General features: G+C 35.8%; 2 protein-coding genes across 2 annotated transcripts; one reads left to right on the plus strand and one right to left on the minus strand.

The window, feature by feature from the left end:
* Positions 1 to 1518: 1518 nt before the first annotated feature.
* Positions 1519 to 17050, plus strand: gdap1l1 (ganglioside induced differentiation associated protein 1-like 1). Its single transcript, XM_073823187.1, has 6 exons — positions 1519 to 1718; positions 6350 to 6542; positions 10978 to 11151; positions 11760 to 11854; positions 12320 to 12434; positions 15296 to 17050. Exons 1-6 carry the CDS (start codon positions 1539 to 1541, stop codon positions 15637 to 15639), a joined length of 1101 nt encoding a protein of 366 aa, XP_073679288.1. The 5' UTR covers positions 1519 to 1538; the 3' UTR covers positions 15640 to 17050.
* A 2550-nt stretch (positions 17051 to 19600) lies between these two features.
* mfsd5 (major facilitator superfamily domain containing 5) lies at positions 19601 to 22567 on the minus strand. Its single transcript, XM_073823186.1, has 3 exons — positions 22429 to 22567; positions 21652 to 21746; positions 19601 to 21308 (listed from the first exon to the last, which is right to left on the minus strand). Exon 3 carries the CDS (start codon positions 21224 to 21226, stop codon positions 19781 to 19783), a length of 1446 nt encoding a protein of 481 aa, XP_073679287.1. The 5' UTR covers positions 21227 to 21308; positions 21652 to 21746; positions 22429 to 22567; the 3' UTR covers positions 19601 to 19780.
* Between the last annotated feature and the right edge of the window lie 1898 nt (positions 22568 to 24465).

Genomic DNA, 24465 nt, shown 5'->3' on the forward strand with positions numbered 1-24465 from the left:
AAAAGTATGAAACAGTCCTAAACAGTCCTACAGTCAGCGGGCAGTAAACAGATCGAATAGATTGGATTTGACAGTTTGGGAGTGTTAGGAGAGTAACATCAGTCATAAAAAATTAGAAATATTATGTTGCAAATAAATTCATCCCCTTATTTATTTATGCATTAATTATTATTATTTTTTAAACCTTTTTATTTTCTTTTTCCCCTTGCATTGTTTGCTATAACAAAACAGTGGGCATGGCTATTTGTAAATTGTATTAATCTGGCTTCTGGTTTCATCAGCTATTTTTAACAAAACTCGTTTTGCTGCTTGTTATTGCAAATTGGTGTGTCTTAGGCTATATTATTTTAATTTTAATCTTATTTATGAGCACACTGGTTTGTAGTGCAATCAGTTTTACCGTTTACTGCACGTTGTTTTTCTAGTTATTTCTCTATAGTGGTTAATGAACCGGAAGTCTCGCCCATAGTATTATTTTCGCGTTAAATTAAAAGGTGGATAAATAAATAGGCAAAAGTCTAGACAGAAGTTAAATTAACAGCTCCAAAGCTAGATTCTCTCTGGTAAGATCCCACAGTCTTGGTCTTAGCTGAGTGATTGTTGAACAGAGGCCAGCTTGCACTCACTGGATCCTTATCCATGCTGATAATGCTGACAGAGAAACCTGTATTAGCTATTAGCTCCACTTGATCTCACAAAGAGAGAGAGAAATATACGTGGAAAGAAACAGCGCCCTCTGCTGGTTGCTGTGTGGTATTGCGGTGACCAGCTGTAGTTACAGCAATAGGCAATCTTACTCAATCATTATTAATTAGAACGAACCACATCGTTTGAGACAAGAGTTTCATATTGGTTTATTTTGAATCTTTAATGCATTTATTGTGTTTTATTATTAATGTTTATTTAAAATGCATTAAAATGCCATTTATACAGACAATGACTTAAATTCTGTTATGGGCATTTTAATGGGTTGTTTATTTTATTTGTATTTATTTTTTTTTAAGTTAAAAAAAATCTGGATGATGTAACCATCTGGAGATTATATAGTAATAAAAAAAATATTAGAAAATAGATTAAAATTCCATTCATACAGATTACTGTGATGGGCATGTTTCAGTGTTTTTTAAAACCATTATATTTTTTTCATTATATTTTAATCATTTAAAGAAAAATAATTTAGATGATGTAACGGTTCAGATATTATATTGTAATAAAAAAATAAAAATAAAATAAAATGACATTCATTCAAACAGTTACTTGAACACACTGTGATGGGCATGTTTCAGTTTTTTTCTATCATATTTTTTAATATTTTAAATATATATTTTTATTTATATTTTTTTTTTTAATAAAAAATTTGAAAAAAAAATTATAGAGTAAAACGGCGGCGCGAAAGTGCGGTTGCCGATGGCGTGTCGATGATGCCCCTGTTCGTGGTGCTGAAATCCCCCCGCGCTCTTCCTCCCTCCATCACTCCCCTCCCTCCCTCTCTCTCTCTCTCTCTCTGCTCCTCTCTCACACGCACAAAATCCTCTGTCATGGCGTCTTCCAACAATGTTACTCCCACCAACTGTAGCTGGTGGCCCATATCAGCCATGGACGAAGATGGCAAAATCACAGACGGAGAGGAGAGTCACGAGCCCACGATAGAACACAAGCCATTCTCCAAAGACAGGCTCGTGCTGTACCACTGGACTCAGTCCTTCAGCTCTCAAAAGGTAAGAAAAACACAGCATGAAAATGGTGGGTGAATCCATACTATGCAGTGTGGGACAAATAATGCCAGTCAGATAATATTGCGCTTTCTTAGGATGGATGCATGCGTGTTTTATTGGCCTATACCTGTCTGTTCTGTTGCGTCCTTTATGAAGACATTACGAAACCTCAGCAGAAGCAGGAACATTTGGACTTGACTAGCTCTAAGTCCACTGCAGCCCAACATCATCGATCAGTTATATGCATAGTGCCTATCAGATGGATTTGGGAGCTGATACATAGCAGTCGGAAATGTTTATAACGGGTATAAGGCTGTCGTTGTAGAATTGTGTGTTGCTTTGCACTGGAGGATGATGGCACTCTAAATTATTCATTAAAATGAGGTAGCTTTGTGAAAAACAAACGGTGATTTCGTATTCTGCTGTCAATTGCTTCGTGCACATTTCAGGCAGTGTCAATGCACGACAGAAATGCCTTTAGTGTTCTTCATAAACGTGTAAAGAATTAAAACTGACTCAAACTTTAGCTACGTGTTATTATAGGCTTTTTTAAATAACATCATAAAAAACAGTACACTTATTTTTAATTCCTTTTCCAACTTCTCCCTACTGTATTAGCAAAAATGCATAATTTGATTTAAAACTTACACTATTTATGCCAATATATATAATATATATTATATCAGTGCTGGGCAACAAATAATCATGATTAACCGCATCCAAAGTTTTATTTTATATAATGTATGTGTGTGTACTGTGTATATTTATTATGTAGCGATAAAGACACACAGTATGCAACATATACTATATATACATATAAAGTATTTACGTGTATTTGCATGTATATGTTTATATTCATATAATTTATATTATATATAAATATATGTAAAATATAAACAACTTATTTTCTTAAATATATACATGCATGTTATTTATACATATCAAATATACACAGGACAAACCCATATATTATGTACACACAAAAACACACTATTACATACATAAATATATAATTACGTACTTATATTTAAATATACCTTAAATTGTGCATTTTAATATAATATACATATATGTGAAAAATTTCACATATTTACACAAACACACACTATTAAATATAAATATACACTATATATATTGTAAGCAAAGTGTGTGTATGTTATATATAACAAAAAATGCACGCGCATATATATATATATATATATATATATATATATATATATATATATATATATATGAAAAACATTTCACGCATTTACTCAAACACATGCGTGACTCTGGACCACAAAACCACTCATAAGGGTCAATTTGTTTTAAAATTGAGAATTATACATCATCTGAAAGCTGATATATATAATAAATAAGCTTTCTATTGATGTATGCTTTGTTAGGATAAAATAATATTTGGCCGAGATACAGTTGCAATTAAAGTTGTCCAAATGAAGTTCTTAGCAATGCATATTACTAATCAAAAATTGAAGATACAAAATATTTTCATGGAACATGATTTGTACTTAATATCCTAATGATTTTTGGCGTAAAAGAAAAATTTTGACCCACACAATGTATTTTCGGCTATTGCTACAAATAGACCCGTGCTACTGAAGACTGGTTTTGTGGTCCACTGTCACATATTATGTATTAAACTGTCTTTCTAGGAAACATATTGAAGTGTCATGACCTTGAGCACAAGGCTAGTGAAGGCTATATATGACTGACAACGCTTTTTAAAGGTATCGCAATATTCAAACGTATAGTACAATGTTTAAATGTTTAGCGTGAGATGGCATAATGCACTTTATTAAAACTTCAAAAAATTCTAAATGTTAAATTTATTATAAAAATCACTGATTTACAATGGAAAAAGGCCTCATATTCAGTGGAATGTACAACCAGGCCTCAGCCTGTTTGTTGTGCGAGAGCTGCTTCTCTCCACAGTCAGTCTGCTGCTGGTGTTTACATGATTTGAATGAATGTCACGTGTTACCTAAGCTAAACCTGATTCCTCACAACGATATTAAATTGAGCAAAACATTGGTGAGAATCAGATCACAAAGTGATTCATTTTGCTGATTACAGTAGTTACAGACTTGCATGGAAAGCTGAGCAAAAAATCAATGACCTGCCAAAATTCATCTCCTATTTACTGACCAGCAGACTGAGAAATACAGTCAAACATAACAAAGCTTGAGTAAGGCTCCTGAGAAATTCGTTTTTGACAGATTTTTATAGAAATATTAATTGGAGAATATTTACTAGGGATAGGAATCAAAACAACCATGACATCTCAGAAAATAAAAAGGTCTTGCTGACCTTTGTTTTGGTCATGAATTGTATTTAATCGATTTATCATCTTGATGAAGCTGTAAAAAGTTAAGCTGTAATGCTGGCTGGTTATTTTGTGTCTGGTTGAATCCAGACATTACACAGTTGTTGCAAAGTGCCTAATCAAATGTGTCTATTGGTTCTGCAACACCTCAGCACAGACAAAGCTGAACACAGCCTGACATTCATTAGGCTTTGCTCAAGCTGCTGGCTGATGCTCTTGTCACTCATCAGGCAGAGCCTCTCGTTTTATCTTGATCGATTAATCAGGATTTGTAGAATGAGGCAGGATTGTATCTTCAATGCTACTTGTAACCAAAACTGGAAGAAAACGAGAGCTGTTTGACATCAAGACTTAAAGCAACCATACTGTGCTGTTTAGCTTAACGCCAAAGTGTAATAGCTAAGAATGTAAAATCTGCTATGTTCTTATGTTGTATTTATAGTTACTATATGTATAGTTGCTATATAGTAGTCATTATTTGAAGTGGATCAAACCTTTCATCAAAAGTTGTCCTAAAACCAAAACAATACCCATTCTTGTCTTAGGACAACTCTGATGAACTTTGTTTTGATCCACTTCAAATGTTGACTACTGTTGTTACTGCAGTAGACCGTAAATAGTCACTTTGTATACTAACAAGCATTTTAAACATTGCATATTGAGTCAAAATGGAGCCAAATGATAAACAAGAATAATATTGGACTTACAAGCCATAAATGGTTTATTTAATCACATTTCTAACAGCTGGTGAAGCCAGACATTTAATTAAAACTAATGCTTTCAAAACTCACATTAACACTAAAATTGATTTTAATGATTATTGAATAGATACAGTGTTGACACAAACGGAGTAAAAAAATATTTTTATTGGTTTGTAATGTACATAAATGTCAAAGTAGGCTCCAAAAGTTTCAGACCACTATTTTTCATTACATTTTAGTAAGTTTGCTGTTTTTTTTTTGTCATTTAAATATTTTTTATGTATGTCTATAAAGTTTTTATCAGTTTTTTTATTTCAGTTCTAGTTATTTTAGTTCAGTTTAATGTGTTATTTGTGCCCTGGACCACAAAACCAGTCATAAGTGTAATTTTTTTTTAATTGAGTTTATACATCATCTGAAAGCTGAATAAACAGGCTTTCCATTGATGTATAGTTTGTTAGGATAGGGCCGAGATACAACTATTTGAAAATTTAGAATCTGAGGTTGCAAAAAAAAATCTAAATATTGAGAAAATCGCCTTTAAAGTTGTCCAAATGAGGTTCTTAGCAATGCATATTACTAATCAAAAATTACGTTTGGATATATTTTCAGTAGGAAATTTACAAAATATCTTCATGGAACATGATCTTAACATCCTAATGATTTTTGGCATAAAATAAAAACCGATAATTTTGACCTATACAATGCATTTTTGGCTATTGCTACAGATATACTTGTGCTACTTAAACTTGAAATTAAGGTTTTTGAGGAAAACATTCCAGGATTTTTTGTCTTTATAGAGAACTTCAATGGTGGCCAGCAGTTTAAAGGTCCAAATTGCAGTTTCAACGCAGCTTCAAAGCTGTCTACATGATCCCAGCTGAGAAATAAGGGTCTTATTTAGCAAAACGATCAGTCATTTTCTTAAAAACATAAAAATTTATATACTTTTTAACCACAAATGCTCGTCTTGCACCAGCCCGAACTCGCACATTACATAGTCGTGTTGGAAAGGTCACGCATGATGTAGGCAGAAGTACCGACCCAGTGTTGATAAAGCGAACTTGCAAAGAAAGTCAAACGCTCTTTACAAAAAATAAGATGGACTTTTTCGTCCTCCCCTACATTTTTGAACCAAAGTCCACAGACCACACGTGACTTTTCCAAAGTGATTACGTAATGTGCGAAGGCGTGCATGTGCATCGCAGAGCTAGTGCAAGATGAGCATTTGTGGTTAAAGTATATACATTTTTTTTTTTTTTTAAGAAATTGATGAACATTTTACTGATAAGATGTGTATTCCTCGGCTGGGATTGTGTAGAGCCCTTTGAAGCTGCATTGGAACTGCACTTACCTTCAAACCATTGGCCACCATTGAAGTCCAATATATGAGGAAAAATCTTGGAATGTGATCCTCAAAATACTTAAATTCTCTGCTGAAGAAAGAAAGACATGAACATCTTGGATGACATGGGAATAAGTAAATTATCAGGAATTTTTTATTCTGGAAGTGAACTTCGCCTTTAACTATAGAACCTTTGTCCAAAATCCTAAAGGTGTCAGAAGGCAGTATGTCATGAAGATGTCATGTGTGTGTTTTGTGGCAGGTGCGTCTGGTGATCAATGAAAAAGGTTTGCTGTGTGAAGAACGGGATGTCAGTCTGCCTCTCACTGAGCACAAGGAGCCTTGGTTCATGAGGCTCAACCTAGGGGAGGAAGTGCCGGTTTTCATCCACGGAGACACGATTGTCAGTGATTACAACCAAATCATTGATTATATAGAGACCAACTTTATCGGAGGTAACAAACCACTTACTCATGTCTACTGTACAAGCTCTATGGTATGCATTATGATTTTTCTTTCATGTTCTTACAAAATACCTCCAAAAAAGTTGTATAGATAAATATTACTTACCCTCATGCATTCCAAACCTGTAGACCTTCGTTCATCTTCAGAACACAAATTAACATACATTTTTGATGAAATCTGAGAGCTTTCTGAAACAGCAATGCCACATAACTGACTAAATGGTCAAGGCCCAGAAAGGTAGTAAGGACATTGTTAAAATAGTCCATGTGACATCAGTGATTCAACCGTAATGTTATGAAGCTACGAGAATACTTTTTGTGCACAAGGAAAACAATTATTATTATTCAACAATTTCTTCTCTTCCGGGTCAGTCTCCGTCGCCATTCACAAGAGTACCACTATTTTAATGATGTCCTCACTACCTTTCTGGATCTTGAATGTGTCACTTGCGTTGCTATCTATCTATGCAGGCTCTTGGATTTCATCAAAAATATCTTAATTTGTGTTTTGAATCTAAACAAAGGTCTCACAAGTTTGGAACAACATGAATGTGAGCAATTAATGACAGAATTTTCATTTTTGGGTGAACTGTCCCTTTAACTTGATGTAGTAAAATAACTAAAACTGAAAATTATTATTAACTAACTACATTTGTTTCGTCCATAGCCCTTTGTAAGCAATAGTAAGCACTCAATCAGAATCACAGTCATTATAGCGCATTGTATTTTCTCTCACAGGCTGTGTGTCGTTTTGAATGTCTTCACAGTTTGAGTGTGGGGGTGTTTTCTCTGAAGCTTGTCTCTGATCCAAGATCACTCACTCATTTAAGTGATAAGAGCTGAGTGTGATCACTCAAGCTCAATCAAAGAGATCGAAGCAGACACTCCTGAACTATATTTTTCATTTTAGAGCGTCCACACACATGTATCAGTGATATAGTAATATCTGATGCATCAATTAGATATGAAACCCGATTTGCATTTTCTGACTATTCTTCCTTTTGATTTGATTTAGTTTATATGTTAAATGTTTTAGGCTAAAGCAAATGCAAAAATGCAATATTTACAGTTATAGGTTGCACTGCAAAGACTAAAATAAAGCCTAGTTCGTTCAGTTAACTTTGAATGCATAAAAAAACATGTAAACATGTAAAACACATGTTTGACATGTGACCCTGGACCTCAAAAACAGTCATAAGTCACAAATTAGTAATCAACAATTAAGTTTTGATATTTTCGGTAGGAGATTAACAAAATGTCTTCATGGAACATTATCTTTAATTAATATTCTAGTGATTTTTGGCATAAATGAAAATTTGGTCATTTTGACCCATGCAATGTATTTTCGGCTATTGCTACAAATATACCCATGCTACTTAAGACTGGTTTTGTGGTCCAGGGTCACATATTTACTGTGCAATTTGCTATTTCATCATGTTGTGGATGGTGTTAATAAGTTCATGTCCTTGAGGACAAATTGTGAAAATGTTCCTTCACACATGTTATGCTACTGGCCAACCCAATTTACAATTGCCATCCACAGCTCTAAATGATATTTTATAGTGAGGCCTGTTAGAGTAGACAAGGGAGATTTTTTAATGACGTTTGTGCTTTGGTGATATGGCATATTTCAGCTGTTTGTGTGCCAGGGTAACAGAGAAATGTTCGATCTTGTATTTATTGGCTGAATTGATCTTGGAGAGCTGTAGGTCAGCATGCTGGAGGCGCAAAGCAGTGTAAAATGGGATACCCATTTTGTACCATCCATCCTCTGACCCATTGTAATGACACTATAGGCTTATTTTTAACAGATATGATAGCTTCTATCTGAAAAATTCTGTAATTTATTACTCACCCTCATGTTGTTCCAAACCCGTAAGACCTTTATTCATATTTGGAACACAAATTAGGATATTTCTTATGAAATCTGAGAGCTTTCTGGCCCTGCATAGACAGCAATGCAACTGACACTGACATCAATATAATAGTCCATGTGTCATCAGTGGTTCAACCGTAATTTTCTGAAGCTACATGAATACGTTTTGTGTGCGAACAAAACAAAAACAACAAGAATCTTTACAAGAATAAAGTGCCAAAAAACTGACATGTAAGAGAAAAAATGGTTGAATAAAGCCTTTTTTTACTTTGTGCACAAAAAATATTCTCGTAGCTTCATAAAATGATGAACTACTGATGTCACATGAACTGTTTTAACAATGTTCTTACTACCTTTCTGGGCCTTGAACATGTCAGTTACGTTGCTCTCTATGCAGGGTCAGAAAGCTCGTGCATTTCATCAAAAATATCTTAATTTGTGTTTTGAAGATTGTTCAGTTACAAGTTTGAAACAACATGAATGTGAGCAATTAATGACAGAATTCAAAAGAGACATGGCTACATATATAGCATCATTGTGGAAAAAATTATTACTCATCTTTCATTTACATTTAAACAAAAAGTGGCATGTCCAAAATTATTCATACCCTTCTCGAAAATCATTAGAAATGCCTTTATTGGCTATTACAGCAATCAAACGTTTCCTATAATTGCTGACCAGCTTTTTGCATGTCTCCACTGGTATTTTTGCCCATTTATCTTTAGCGATGAGCTCCAACTCTTTCAGGTTGGAGGGTCTCCTTGCCATCACCCTGATCTTTAGCTCCCTCCACAGATTCTCAATTGGATTTAAGTCAGGACTCTGGCTGGGCCACTGCAAAACGTTGATGTTTTTGTCTGCTAACCATTTCTTCACCACTTTTGTTGTGTGTTTTGGGTCGTTGTCGTGCTGAAATGTCCACTGGTGCCCAAGGCCAAATTTCTCTGCAGACTGCCCGATGTTTTTTGCCGTTTACTGTGATTAGTTTCCCTGGTCCACCGGCTGAAAAACACCCCCAAAACATTAGGTTCCCACCACCATGTTTGACAGTGGGGATGGTGTTCTTAGGGTTGAAGCAGGGCCGGCCCGTGGCATAGGCAGTATAGGCAAATGCTAATGGCGCTGTACATCTAGGGGGCGTCAGAAATGGAGGAAGAAAAAAGTGTAACTTCCACTATTCTTAAAACTAGTTGAGATTATGACTTCAGAAAAGAATAAGCCCACATTAATTGAACTACATAGCAAAGCCTATTAAGTAGTAGTAGTAGTAGTAGTAGTAATAATAATAATATTGCCTACTTGCCTAAGACACCTCCCCTCTTCCGAATAATCAGACTTTACCTGCTACACGGTGGTCGTTTTTTGATGGTCTTTTTTTATTTGGGCTAGTTAAATTAATTTTCAGGCAACCAAAATCTGAATAGCACCTGCCCGAAGTGCTAACAGAGATTTGAAAATTTTGTGAGCCCTGAAATCCTTACTTTTTTTCGTGCCTACTCGTTTCTTTAATATCTTATTTTGCACAGTGCCGTATTTATATTGTATTTATAAGTTAATGTCACTTGTTTACATTTTTTATTTAGGGAGTATTTAAATCTAATACTTTACTTACTCATTGTGGCCAAACAATTCAATTTTTGTTTCATCTGACCATAAAACAGAAGACCAGAAGTCTTCTTCTTTGTCCAGATGAGCATTTGCAAAGACCAAGCGGGCTTTTGTGTGCCTTATCTGGAGAAGTGGTGTCCTCCTTGGTTTGCGTCCGAGTAACCCAGCGGTGTGCAGTGTCCGTTTGACTGTCTGCCTTGAGATGTTGCCACTAGCAGAGCCCAGATTCATCAGGATGGCCTTGGTGGTGAACCTTGGATTCTTTTTTACCTCTCTCACTATCCTCCTGGCCAGCACAGGTGTCACTTTTGGCTTCCGACCACGTCCTCTGAGATTTTTCACAGTGCGGAACATCTTGTATTTTTTAATAATACTTTGCACTGTAGCCACTGGAACTTCAAAACATTTAGATATGGTCTTATAGCCCTTTCCTGACTTGTGAGCAGCCACAATGCGCAGCCGCAGGTCCTTAGTGAGCTCCTTTGTCTTAGCCATGACTGTCCACAAACCAACAGCAGAGAGCGTCTGTTTTTCACCTGTTGAGTTTATTAAAACAGCTGTTCCCAATGAATCAGGGTAATTAGGATGCTTTAGAACAGCTTGGACTATTTGGAATGGTATAGAACTTTGGATTTTCCCATAGACTGTGACAGTTTGCAAAGGGTTTGAATAATTTTGGACATGCCACTTTTTGTTCAGATGTAAATAAAAGCTGAGAAAAAAAAATTCTCAATGATGCCTCTTGTACATCTTATTATCTTGTATGTCTTATTATCTTTTGGGAGAAGCCTGTGTCAATTTTCGGTCAAAAAAAAAACTTGCTGGTTGAATAAAAGTAACTTTAAGTCAGAATTTGCCAGGGGTATGAATAATTTCGGGCTTGACTGTATATGCATACTAAAATGCTATCTTTGTGTGTGTGTGTTCTTTTTTTCCTTTTAGACACAGTAGCCCAGCTGATTCCAGATGAAGGCACTCCCATGTATGCAAGGGTACAGCAGTACCGTGAACTGCTGGATGGGCTGCCCATGGATGCTTACACACATGGATGCATCCTGCACCCTGAACTCACAACCGACTCCATGATCCCAAAGTACGCCACTGCTGAAATACGTAGTAAGTGATGCTACAAATTTTGTGCACCATTAAATTCTACTAAAGAACATTTTTCTTTGTGAAATGCTGAGTCTGGGAATGCTTTTATTTCTCAGATTTCACATTTTGATGCAAATTGATGTCTCAAATGTTGACTATAAATTGGTAAGGCATCGTTTCAGCAAAATGCTCTAATGCTGGCCTATTTATACAGAGTTCATCGATATTGGACCTACAGTACAACGCAAGTAAAGTGTTGATCCAGCCAGTGTGTTGCAGCTAAATAAATTATGACACGGAAACCCGGCGTAATTGCAAATAAATCTCTTTTATAGTTCATAACTTGGAGGGAGTTCCTATGATAGGTGTTGTTTATTACAGTCACTGCTGTGATTTTATATGTGAAGTCTTATTAAATTCCTTAATTAGTTGTCAGGAACATTACAAATTTTCAGAAAATAGTGGCAGTTTACAATGTGCTGCCTGACAGTGTTAACTATAAATAACTCATCATAAAGAAAATCCTACAAAACCTAGATTACTTTTCAGATTTGGGGTTTACAATGTTAATGTGTAAACAAATGAAAGTTCTTTTACTAAAATAGACAATTTGGTATGATTTCTGTCAGGACATTTGGCCAATGCAGCATCTGAACTGATGAAGTTGGACCATGAAGAACCCCAGTTGACAGAACCATACCTCTCTAAGCAGAAAAAACTCATGGTAAGTCAGCGGTTTCAACACATACATGATGTGTTTCTCATTTTGGATGGATACTATCCACCATTTTCTTCAACGCGGAAGTAAGCTCATGGGTGGGACATCCGGTTCATTAGCCACTATAGGGAAATAACAAGAAGAATAACAATGTGCAGTAAACGGTAAAACTGTTTGCACTACAAACTAGTGTTCATAATTAAGGTAATACATTAAAATAATATTGTAAGACACACCAATTTGCAATATCAAGCAGCAAAACAAGCTGTTTTGTACAGCTAAAAATAGCTGGATGTGGATGAGACCAGAAGTTAGACCCAAAAAATTTACAAATGGCTGCACCCATTCTAACAGGAAGAAAAAGGTGGATAGCATATATTTGTCTTAGCTGAAATATGAAATTAAACTGTAGTCATATCTTAATATGAAAACTGAATAATAATCCTTGTCTTGAATACTTACATTTTGCAGGCGAAGATCTTGGATCATGACAATGTGAACTACCTGAAAAAAATTCTTGGTGAGTTGGCAATGGTGCTAGACCAGGTAGAGGCAGAGCTGGAAAAAAGAAAACTGGAATATCAAGGTATGTGTTCTGTTCACTTAACATTTAACAATTAAAATAAATAATAATATAGCTGCAAGCAGCGATTACCGAGGTTCAACATATTCAACAATTTTCCAGATTGAGCAAAAAAAAAAAGACTAGTCCACAAAAGAAGGTTTTTTTACATTTTCTCAATCAACAGTGGTTCTAGAGGCAAAGTCATTAAGGAGGTCTATCATATGATATGAATATCATGTGTGTGTGTGAAAAAACAGTGCTTCCTTGAAAAATGTTGTGAGTCCCCAGACAGCTGACTCCATGCCGGATCCGTTTTCAAACCGGCAAATCCGCCCGCATAACAGTCACATCCGCTTGAATGCTCTAACACGGATTCAGGCCGAGTCCGTGGAAACGAGCGCGCCGCTTATTTTTTTTGCTTGGTACTGAACCAGAACCAGGCCAAATCATCAAAAAAGAAATCCGCATCTGGCCTGGAGCTGGACCAGTTCTGGTGCAGATGCGGAAAAACGGATCCGTGCCCAGTATTGGCCCGTTGTGCCAAAAACGAAACCGGCCTAAGTCCGTTGCACGGATTCCGATGGGTCTGGACCAGATCTGGGCCAGATGATTTTTGCTATCTGGGTCAAACTGATCCACTGAGTTTAGTTCCAGTCCACCTCCGTTAACCCTGTCTAATAGAGGCTCAAAGTTCATCGGCCTATGGCGGCCATGTTTTTTGAGTTGTGGTACTTTGCACCAAAAGTATGTGTAAAGATGGTTGCGTAGTTATTATTAAATCAAATAAATAGGACGTTTACTCAGTTAAAACCGTTCATCCAAAACTCACCTTTGAACTAGTGCATTCATTAACCTAATTTTTAACCTCAAGCGAACAAAGTAGGGAGGAAATAACATGTTATTAAATAACAGTTATGGCCAGTTTTTTTTTTCCTCTTCTAGTGCCACCAAGCTCCGTGGCTTTTTTCATGTGACCTCAGATTCAGCTCTTACATACGCTTTGTGAGTTTGGCGAAGATATCTCTCTTCCATTCCGTTTTGGCGTCTCTTTGCAGCAGAGAGTCAAAAGTTAAACAATTTTTTGACAATTATTGATATTTACTCTCCAGAGAATTTTCCTGCACTGGTTTGGTTCCGATTGGGCGAAAGACCTAGGACTAGTTCGCAAAAGTAGGTTTTTTCCAAAAGTGCAAAATACACAAAAATTTATAATAGATGGTGTGAGTACTACCATCCCTCCAAGTTTCAAGCCCCTGCGACTTGCGGTTTGGTCTGCCCGAACAGTTTTACATGGAGATTGCTGATCCTTGGCCATTTGAACAATTATAATAGGGTTTCAGCGCTACGCGCTTGAATCCCTAATTAAAATAAAAGGATAAAATCCGAGAGCTTTCTGACACTGCGTAGCAGTGCAACTACTAGTATGTAGTAGGAAAGAAAGGTAGTAAGGACAGTGATAAAATAGTCCATATGGTTCAACCGTAATGTCATGAAGCTACGAGAATAGGAGAGCGCGGGGCACAACCTAACACTTTTTTGAATTTCTCAGTTTGTGTAAATCTACGGGGGTTCAGAGTATATTTTTTTTATCCATGTTAATTTCACAATTTTCTAGTACAAATATGTTTCTTTGTTTCATAATTACAGTGTATTCGTTTTTCATTATTTTCCCCTTAAAAGAAAGGAATTGAAAACCATAGGTGGCCCATAGGTGGGGTAGATTGTAATGTGCCAAAATGCTTTACATTTAATTTCTGAATATTAAACATTGATTGTTAGTCTTTAGTCACCTGTTTCCTGTGGTTTCTCATTAAAATCCATAAAAGTAAATGGTGTAAATTACATTGCTAATGTCACAGAATAGCATAGTTTAATATAGTTAATTTAATATACTTTCCCATATGCACGACTGGAGTTTAAAACTGGTTAGTGTCTTCTGTTTTCATCTAAACTGATAAATAACAGATTGGAGATTAAAATAATAGCAGATTTGTCTAATTTTAAATGAATAGTAAACACTGAGATAACAATTTACTTCAGCCAGAAATGTACTTTTACCATGGTAAAATAAATATTCAGCAATATCTTCAAAAGACTCTTGAATTTTGGCACACTTTTTTCTCTCTCTGTATAGTGTTGCTATGACAACTAGTAAATACTGCAAAATTGGTTATGTTAGCATGAGTGGAAATATTTAAACCATGTGTTACAATTCACCCTGTGTTAGTTTGTGCCTCGTGCTCTGCTACTTATTGTGTGCAAAGAAAACAAAAAAACGACTTTAACAATTTCTTAATTTTTGAGTGAACTATATTTTAATGCTATTTTATTTGATTAAAATAAATCAACATTAATAAGAAATTAAATATATGATAAAACAAAATAATCTTATTTAATTTTATTTTACTAAAACATAAAAATAATAATATAATTAATAAAATAAAAATATAACATTATTTTAAATTGTTTTTTTTTAATAAATCGTATTCTATTGCATTTTATTCAAATAAATAACTTAAAAAAAGACTTTATAAATAAATGTATCATTTTTAAATAACTTTTTTAAACATGATCTTTGATTAAATATTAAATTATTTTTATAGGTGCATTTGTTGGAATTCACATTTGTTAATCTGTATGTATGGATTTATTTCTTACCTAAATAGTAGCTTTGAGACCATGTTATTTAAGTATTTTTAGAATACTTTTATAGTTATTAATATTTTGAATGAGTGTTCTATTTTTATTTTAATATTAGGTAAAGTTTTAGTAATTTTGTTGTGTTTGTGTGACTAGTTTTCTTTTAGTTTAGTTTAGTTCAGTCTGTACTGTGTTAGTATATTGTTAGACTAAATAAAAAGTTGTCGTTCCTTTCTACACAGGTCAGAAATGTGAATTATGGCTTTGTGGACCTACTTTTACACTAGCTGATATTTGTCTTGGAGCCACATTGCACAGGCTCAAGTTCTTGGGACTCTCAAGGAAATACTGGGAGGACGGGAGCCGGCCGAACCTGCAGTCGTTTTTTGAGCGGGTGCAGAAGCGCTACGCTTTCCGCAAGGTGTTGGGGGACATCCACACGACCCTGCTCTCTGCGGTTCTACCCAATGCATTCCGAATGGTAAAAAAGAAGCCGCCCTCCTTCTTTGGCGCATCCTTCCTCATGGGCTCTCTCGGGGGGATGGGCTATTTTGCCTACTGGTTTTTAAAAAAGAAATACATGTAGTGAATGTGCTCTTGTAGTGTTTTGTGTCTGTGTATCTGTGTGACGTTCGACCTTTTCGGTAACACTGTTTTACGAGAGCAGGAAAAACAAGACAATATACAGAGATTAACACTATTACTTACTTGGGTGAATAATTAAATAAATATATAATGAGAACATTCCAAGACTAGGAATTCTTCTTAACAGCACCTTCTCTGGTAATGAATGCCTTCGTGATTTTCTTTTTTATGATTTAAGGGTTGATTTTATTCATATAAGGCTTACATACACCATAACTATATTGTGTTTTTCGGTCCAGATTATAAACACTAAACATTCAGCCATTTAGGACACCTGTAGGTTGATTCGGTTATATGGTATAGCACAACGGCCCAAAATAACATTTATTCATTTATCCTGAATTCATATTTTGCGTTATCACCCATTAATGGGTTTCCAAACACTTTGCACTTCTAATTTTAAGAAACTCAAATCAGACTATTCTGCAAAACTGCATTTAGTCATTCACTTTTTAGTGCAGATCACTACAGTTTCAGAATATTACACTTTACCAAGAATGCAAAAACACTGAAGAGAACTGAATGTTCCTCATAAGACTGCCAATCTGAGCATTTTCTTTTCTATTTAATTGTATTTTTTTTGTTTTATCACTAGCAAAGTAGTCCAAAGTCTACTGAGTCACATAATGAGAAATGGAGGTGGTATAGAAATGTTAATGTAAGCGTAAAAGATACTGCGGTGTTTAATATGAAAGCAAACACACCTTGATATTTAATAGAAAAACTAAATAATAAAAATCAAATGGTCATTTAAACTAGTATATCCATTTCAAGCATGCCACTGTTTAATTCAAGGGGTTTATAACCAAAGACAGCGATAGGTTTATTTCTTTATAAGTTCACTTGTACATTATACTCAACTTAGAAAAAACTGTGAGAGACCATTAAATGTTTTGCCATGCAGTAAACACAATACAGCTAAGTTCTATACCACCTCAAGATAACACACAAGCCATATACAACTGTGAAGATGCATTAATACTCTTATGATTTCATTTTATGTACTTCTGTTGGTCATTTTCAATATTATAACTTCAACAAATGTACAGTACGATGTCTGAGATTTAATATCTCAGCACCTCAAAACTCATCGAAATGTACTTAATCTGGAATGTTTGTTATGAATTGCGCTAAGTGGCGATCCCTACTCTAAAACGGAATGACTGGGAGTTAAATTAATACGTGAGGAATATGTCTGTGGTCATTAGACTTCACAATAGATTTTTTTATTTTCTAATTTTTATTTTTATATTTTTAAAATATGCATTTATTTACAGTGCTTTCTAAGATGTTTGTTCATGAGCCTTAATTTGTTCAGTTGCCATCGATTTCAATAAATGAAAATGCTTACATTAACCTCTTTGTATGGTCTGTGTGCAGCACAAGATGTAGATATTCGTCTCAAAAATGCTTATTAATGTTATTGTATTAGATTAAAACTTACTGACTTGCTCACAAAGGGTAAAACAACTCCTAAACAAAATTTTGAATTGTTTAGTTTTCTACATTGTTACGTTACTGGTGTTCCCGGTAAAAAATTACCTAGCTACAAAATATTGCTTGTATATCTTTCAATATGTTATGTTATTACCAAATGTTGGATTCAGTCTATTTATTAACTTGTTTTCTTTCAATTAACCTTTCAATTAAGCCACACATCATGTTCTCACTCAGTGAAAGACTGACAGAGCAGGTTACTTTTGGTATGAAACATTTTGTCATTTTTAAAAAAGAAATTCAAACAATAAATACTGCTGCAAGCAGCGATTACCAGGGTTCAAGCGCTTTAAGGCATTTAAGCAAATATGAATAAAGACATTACATATTATTTATCATGAATTTATCATACATTTCAATATTATTCAATATTTAAATTTTTGATAATTATTGACCTAGATAGTCCAGAGAATTGCATTGCACCGAGCGAAAAACCTGCGTTTGCAAAAGTAAGTTGTTTTACATTCTCTAAATCATTTAACAAACAGTTTGATTGACAGCAGTTGTTTTAGACCTCAGACCTCACATGACCTCAGATTTAGCCCTTACATACACTTCTTGAGTTTGGCAAAGATATCTTATTCCGTTCAAAAGTTTTAGCCAAAGTTGTTCGGAATGAGGAGGTCTATCGTATGATACGAATAAAAATGTGATATGGCCCCCCCAGTGGCTGATTTTTTTTTTTTTTCAAATTTCTCACAGACCTTTAGGGCTCAAACAGGCCCGTTGAGTTTCATTCCAATCAACCTCCGTTATCCTTGTCTAATAGGTGCTCAATGTTCATCGGCCTATGGGAGCCATGTATTTTGAGATATACAAATGTCCTTATAGACACTTGTGGCACTTTTGACCAAGAGCGTGTGTACCATTTTCTATGTTGGCAGGACTAACGGTTGCGTAGTTATGTCCGTTTGCATGTTTTTTCCCCTCTTATAGCGCCATTAAGTGGCCAAGCTCAGAGAAACTTCCTGCACTGGTTAGGTTATGATTGGGAGAAAAACCTAGAACTAGTTCACAAAGGTTTTTTTTTTTTTTTTTTTTTTTTTACATTTTCTCAATTATTTAACAAACAGTTTTATTGACAGCAGTGGTTCCAGAGGCAAAATTGTTCAGAATGAGGAGGTCTATCGTATAATTTGGCTGATTTCTTTCAAATTTCTCACAGAAATTTAGGGCTGTGAGTCAAATAGGCCCACTGAGTTTCTTTCCGATCAACCTCCATTTAGCTTGTCTAATAGGTGCTCAACTTTCATCAACCTATGGCGTTCATGTTTTTTTGAGATATGAACTTTCAACCAAGAGCGTGTGTACCATTTTCCATGTTGGCAGGACCAACGGTTGCGTAGTTATGTCCGTTTGCATGTTTTTCTTCCCCTCTTATAGTGCCACCAAGTGGCCAAGCTTTTGGCGAGTTTGGCGAAGATATCTCATTCCGTTTAAAACTTATAGCCATTTTAGTAAAGGCGAATATGCCCCTTTTAATCGTTTTGGCATCTCTTTGCAACGGAGAGTAGAAAGTTCAACTTTTTTTTTGATAATTATAAATATTCACTCTCCAGAGAATCTTCCTGCACTGGTTTGGTTCTGATCAGGTGAAAAACCTAGGACTAGTTTACAAAAAAAAAGAAAAATTCCAGGCATGAGCCAAGAATTTCAAACATTACAACAAACGGTTTAGGAGTTACCTTTGACCACTGTAGCGCCCCTGTCAGGCCAATTTTGGCGAGACTTGGTTAAGTTGCAGACTGTGGGAATACTACCATCCTTGGTTGCTCTAACAATTACAATAGGGTTTTTTAGCGCTACACACTTGAAGCCCCAAATACTATTTTGTTGCTCTTTAAGTGTGTCGTGACGGGTCGCTGTAGCGCCTCAGTTCAAGTGACACATGAGCTGATCATCTTTTCCCTTATTACTATTATAGCACAAAATAAACAAGAATGAACATCAGAGGGAACTTTGTTTCAGCCACAGAAATACACCAACACATTTTTTTAAGTTCGTCCACCAACGTTAATCTATTTTCCGGTCTGGTTTGTTTGTCAGACAAAAATGGCAGATTCTGCGTTATGATTGATCAAATTGCCTGTCAATCAAACTCACCGCAAAGGGTCAACTAGTACAGGATTTGTTTTTCATTTTGTAACTGACTGATCATAGTCCTCACTGACCTGAGCTTATGCACCTTAGTTTTTTCAGTAAACAGTGACAAAATTATCCATAAAAATGCATGAGCTCAGATAAGGAAGTCCTATGATAAATCAGTTGTAAAAAAAGAAATCAAAACCTGTTCTAATTAAAATAAAACAAGCCCTATTAAGCATGAAATCAACCATCTGTTCTTGCTTTTCTGGCTGGATGGCTGATTAACAACACTGCAAAAAACAAATTTTAATTTTAAAAACTGCAAATTTTAAGGAGTTTATTGGTTTCTATTAAGAAGAAAAAAATCAAACCATGTAATTTCTGCTTTGTTTAACCCATAAATACATCTGTTTAACTAAGACAACATTCATAAAGAAAAAAAACGAAGAGTATAAAACCAAAGTCCTCCTATTGAAATCCAGTGTCCGTTGTTTTACAGATCAGATTTCTCCCTCTAATTTGGTCCCCTCTAGTCTCAGGTCTGCATCATTCCTGCCCACAGTAAAAAGGCTGACAACAGCAAGAAGAGCAGCTAGCATCATCCCCGCACATCCTGCAAACATGTGTCTGGTGCCACTACCTGCCTCCCCTGCACCGGACCCAGACACCTCCCCGTGAAGAGCCAGCAGCCCCAAACAAGCTAGGAGGTGAAGAGGCAAACGAAACCACGCCAGCACGGCAGCTCTCCGCTCCATTGGAACCACTCGGCCTTGGAGAAAACTCACCGCTGGGAAATAAAGCCCACAGGCTAGTTCGAGCAGTAGGAAGGCAAGCAGAGATTCCCTTGGCCGGGGCTGGCCGGGCACGGTGGAGAACGTCAGCATGAAGAAGGAGAAGAAAGCTAGCAGAACAGCAAGGCAGAGCAGGTGACCAGGTTGGAGTCGATACGGAGCTGATGTGGCTAGTCTGAAAAGTGTGGAACCAGCCATGCTGGCCGCCATCAGACTGGAAAACACAATTCCTAATGGCGGCCCATGTGGGTCTAGCACAGGAGTCCAAAGAAAGACAAAAATATAGAGGACACTTTCAAAAAGCGCCTGAACGCCTCCTAAAAGCATAACACGGCGGTCCGACAGCAAGCAGCGCAGTCCATCAAGACAGCTTCGCCAAAAACGAGCCCGTGTCGACATTTGCATCTTCGGGGCGTTTAGAGGATTAAGAAGTGGGCCGTTTTTGTCTCCACTGGCGCTCTCTTGTTTATCCTCCTGACCCCATTCGGATAGCACAAACCAGGCACACGCAGCAAGGCTAGGGATTGCCAAGAGAAACGGAGCGACCGGTCCCAACCCAAGCCATTCGGCAAACAAGTTTGCCACCAGCCCGGCAGCAACCGCTAGTCCGTGATTCCAATTTGCAACCTTACCAAAAGTTACAGGAATCCATTCTTTGGGAAAGTCATGAACCTCAACATGACCGTGCACATACCAGGCCTCAAACACGGAGGTTAGCAAAGAGGTGGACAGCCCTCCTAAAACACGTCCTAGCATGAGGATAAAATAGTCTTGTGATAGCTTGGTAATGCAGCAGATGGAATAAGCCAGGCAGAACAAGAGACACGTCTGTCTCCGTCCAAGGAACTGCGGTAGCCAGCCGGCCACTGGGGCAAACAGCACGCAAGAAGCTAGTCCACATACGTACAGGATGGCGATTTGAGACTCTAGGAAGTTGTAATGTCGGTACAGTTTATAAAGGTAAGGTCCCTGCAGCCAGTCTGCCCAGAGGGCCAGGAGATACGCCTTCAGAAAGAGCTTCTGAAACTGCTGGAACGCCGGATTGGCGACGGCTGTCTGTGTGGCCTGTGGCGAGGTGAGACGGCGGGCCGTGATCTCTAAAGTCACACATAGTCCCGCCAAAACTATAAATGCAAGGTATGCGGTCACAAACATTATGAGCAAAAGGTGACTGAAGATGTCCTGAATCCTAAATCGGCATCCTCATGCTCTTGGTCCAGTGAAACTCATAGTTCATCTGCAAGAAAGGAAAAAAACATTAAGTAGGAGAAATGGTATGATGAGTACATAGTCAGCAATAAATGTGACCCTGGACCACAAAACCAAAAATACATTGTATGGGTCAAAAATACTATTACATTTCTTTTATGCCAAAAATCATTAGGATATGTTCCATGAAGATATTTTGCATCTTAGATTCCTGCATCTCGGCCAAATATTGTTCTATCCTAACAAACCATACATCAATGGAAAGCTTATTTATTCAGTATAAATAACAATTTCAGAAAATTAACCCTTGGTTTTGTGGTCCAGTATCACAAATGTCAAGAAGAATTGTTATCTACCACAAAATGTCTTACCAAAAGTGACATTCTTCATCATGTGAAATTCAAAAAAATCAACTGCTGGATAAGCCCAATGGAGAAATCATCATGACAGACTTACAGCTTGACTTCTGAAATAAGCCACATAGACATTATTAATACATAGAAACAGACTAATATCACTAAAATATGTTTTAAAAACACTAATGCCATTTTTAGATCCAACCTGACTTGTTGACTAAGCTTTAAACATTCATAACTGATGGGTTAAGCGTTTTAAATAGACCTATCTTACTCATAACATCCTCCTTAAGGGTTTAAAAAGGCTCCGCTGATTTTAGGAAATAAAACACCTTTTCTATGCCATTATTACAGCATAAATCTTCTTCTTCTTCTTCTTCTGTTTATTTGGCGGTTGGCAAACAACGAATGGTGTGCATTACCGCCACCTTCTGAAAAGGAGTGTGGATCTGGACTACTTAGGCTACTCTTTATAATAATAATTAAAAAAAAAAAAAAAATAATAATAATAATAATAATAAAAATAATAAAGCAATTATATTCTCCTTAGTAGACCCGTTTCTCTTAAGAAAAGGAACAGATAACTGTAGCATGTTTCTTCAGACTGTCTCTGTAATAACACTCTAATCCTTAAGGGTATTTGTTCAGCTTCAAGGCACCTAAGTAACTTCTGCCTCTCATACTGGTACTTATTACAGGATTCTATCACATGCTCTATAGTTTCTTGAGTATTGCAATCACTACACGTGCCATCAGCATGTTTTTTCATTAAAAACAAGGTACTGTTCAAACCTGTATGGCCTAGCCTCATCCTAGAGATCACATCTTCTTCCTGAGTATTCCTATGTACGTTTCTGCACCCTCCCACATTCTTTTTTACAGCATAAATGCCTTCAATATTCGCTTATATCTTCTACAACATCCGTGTGTGTTTCCGGGTTACTCAAACGTAATGACGCAAAGCCCACAAAGGACGCTTGCGCTCAGCTTATGAATATTAATTACGTTTCCCGACGGTCACAGAGTACCGATCTCTGATTGGTCACTGAGCAATATGAATATTAATTAGGTCTATACCAGGACGCTCCAACAAATTTACCAAACAACGGCGGAATAACCATTTTTAAGTTAAAAGCGTCAGATTAAAATGTTTTGAACTGAATAGTTTTATACTAAAACTATTCAGGAGCTTTTGACCTTGACTTGATCTTTTATTCAGCGCCAGCACATGTTTGTGAATCGAGATGAAATATGATAAAATTATTGAAAAAGACTGAAATTAAGGTAAGAGTAAGCAGAATGTTTATATTATGCGCTGTTTAAAAAGGTATTTTGACAAAATATCTAAAAAGTGTGAAAATATTCTACATTTTGTGTATTTAGCACAGGTATGCTAGCTATAAATGTAGCTTTAACATTACCTAGCAAGAATTTGCTAAGAATTTGAAACATATTGAAAATGTCACCATGTCCACCGTCAAACACAATAACTTAAGATATAATGACATTGTGAAACAATAAAAAAGACAGAATAGCATGTGTATACACGTCTGCTAACGTTAGCTGCCCCATTAAACTACTGAAACTTTTTTTAAAGTTTATTTTCACTAACAAAAGTGCCTAGCGTTGATTACACAAACATAAATGAAACATACTCATGACTGTATTAATATTCATAGGTTTTGCAGTCGCCATGTTTTGATTTTTAACTGCGCCTACCGTGAGTTTCCACACGATGTCACTGCAACACTGTTTACTATGTAACATGCTGTTTTAAATATTTTTTCTGCATGACAGATATATTTAATGTCTCTCAGATTAACTAAAGCCCTTCAGTGTTGTACAACAATACCAGTAAAATGTGATATCTCCTGCAAATACGCCTTTAAAGCATAAGAATTCAAGCAAATTTCATTTAATCTGGCTACATGCATGAGTTTGGCTACTATGCTTTGCCACTGTCCTGAATTAAACTGGATTAACTGAGTCTGTTTGACAACCAAAACGTGACTGACAGTTTCAGGCCAGTTACAATTATTTCTACATTACTCTGAAAAGCGCCTGACATAAAGACTACTGAGGAAAGGCATGACAATCTAAATGGTTTGTCTACTTAATTTATCTTTAGAAAGCATAAAGCATGCTTTGGTGTTGCAATACATTATATATTATTTTTCATTATTATTTTTAAGATTTAGTCAGCAAACAATGTAAGTTTGGAATAATTAAGATTTTTATAGTGTTTTTTAAAGAAGTCTCTTCTGCTCACCAAGCTTGCATTTATTTGATCCAAAGTACAGCAAAACATCAAAATTATGAATTATTTTTACTATCTTTCTATTTGAATATATTTTAAAATGTAATTTATTCCTGTGATCAAAGCTAATTTTTCAGCATAATTACTCCAGTCTTCACTTCAGTGTCACATGATCCTTTGCTGTTTAAGAAACATTTTTTATTATCAATATTTGAGTTTTTTTTTTTTTTTTTTTTTTTTTTCAGGATTCTTTGATGAATAGAAAGATCCAAAGATCAACATTTATCTGAAATAAAAAGCTTTTGGAGTTAGGGTTAGGGTTAGTTATTTTAATAATAAATAATTAATTAGGGTTAGGGTTAGTTATTTTAATATATATATATATATATATATAAATACACACTACCGTTCAAAAGTTTGGGGTCAGTACATTTTTATTGTTTCTTTTTTGTTGTTAAGAAATTAATACTTTTATTCACCAAGGATGTATTAAGTTAATAATTAAAAGTTAATAATAAATAATTTACATTGTTATAAAATATTTCAATTTTGAATAAACACTGTACTTTTTA

This window comes from Garra rufa, chromosome 18 (genome assembly GCF_049309525.1).
Source record: "Garra rufa chromosome 18, GarRuf1.0, whole genome shotgun sequence".
Classification (NCBI taxonomy): Eukaryota; Metazoa; Chordata; class Actinopteri; order Cypriniformes; family Cyprinidae; genus Garra; species Garra rufa.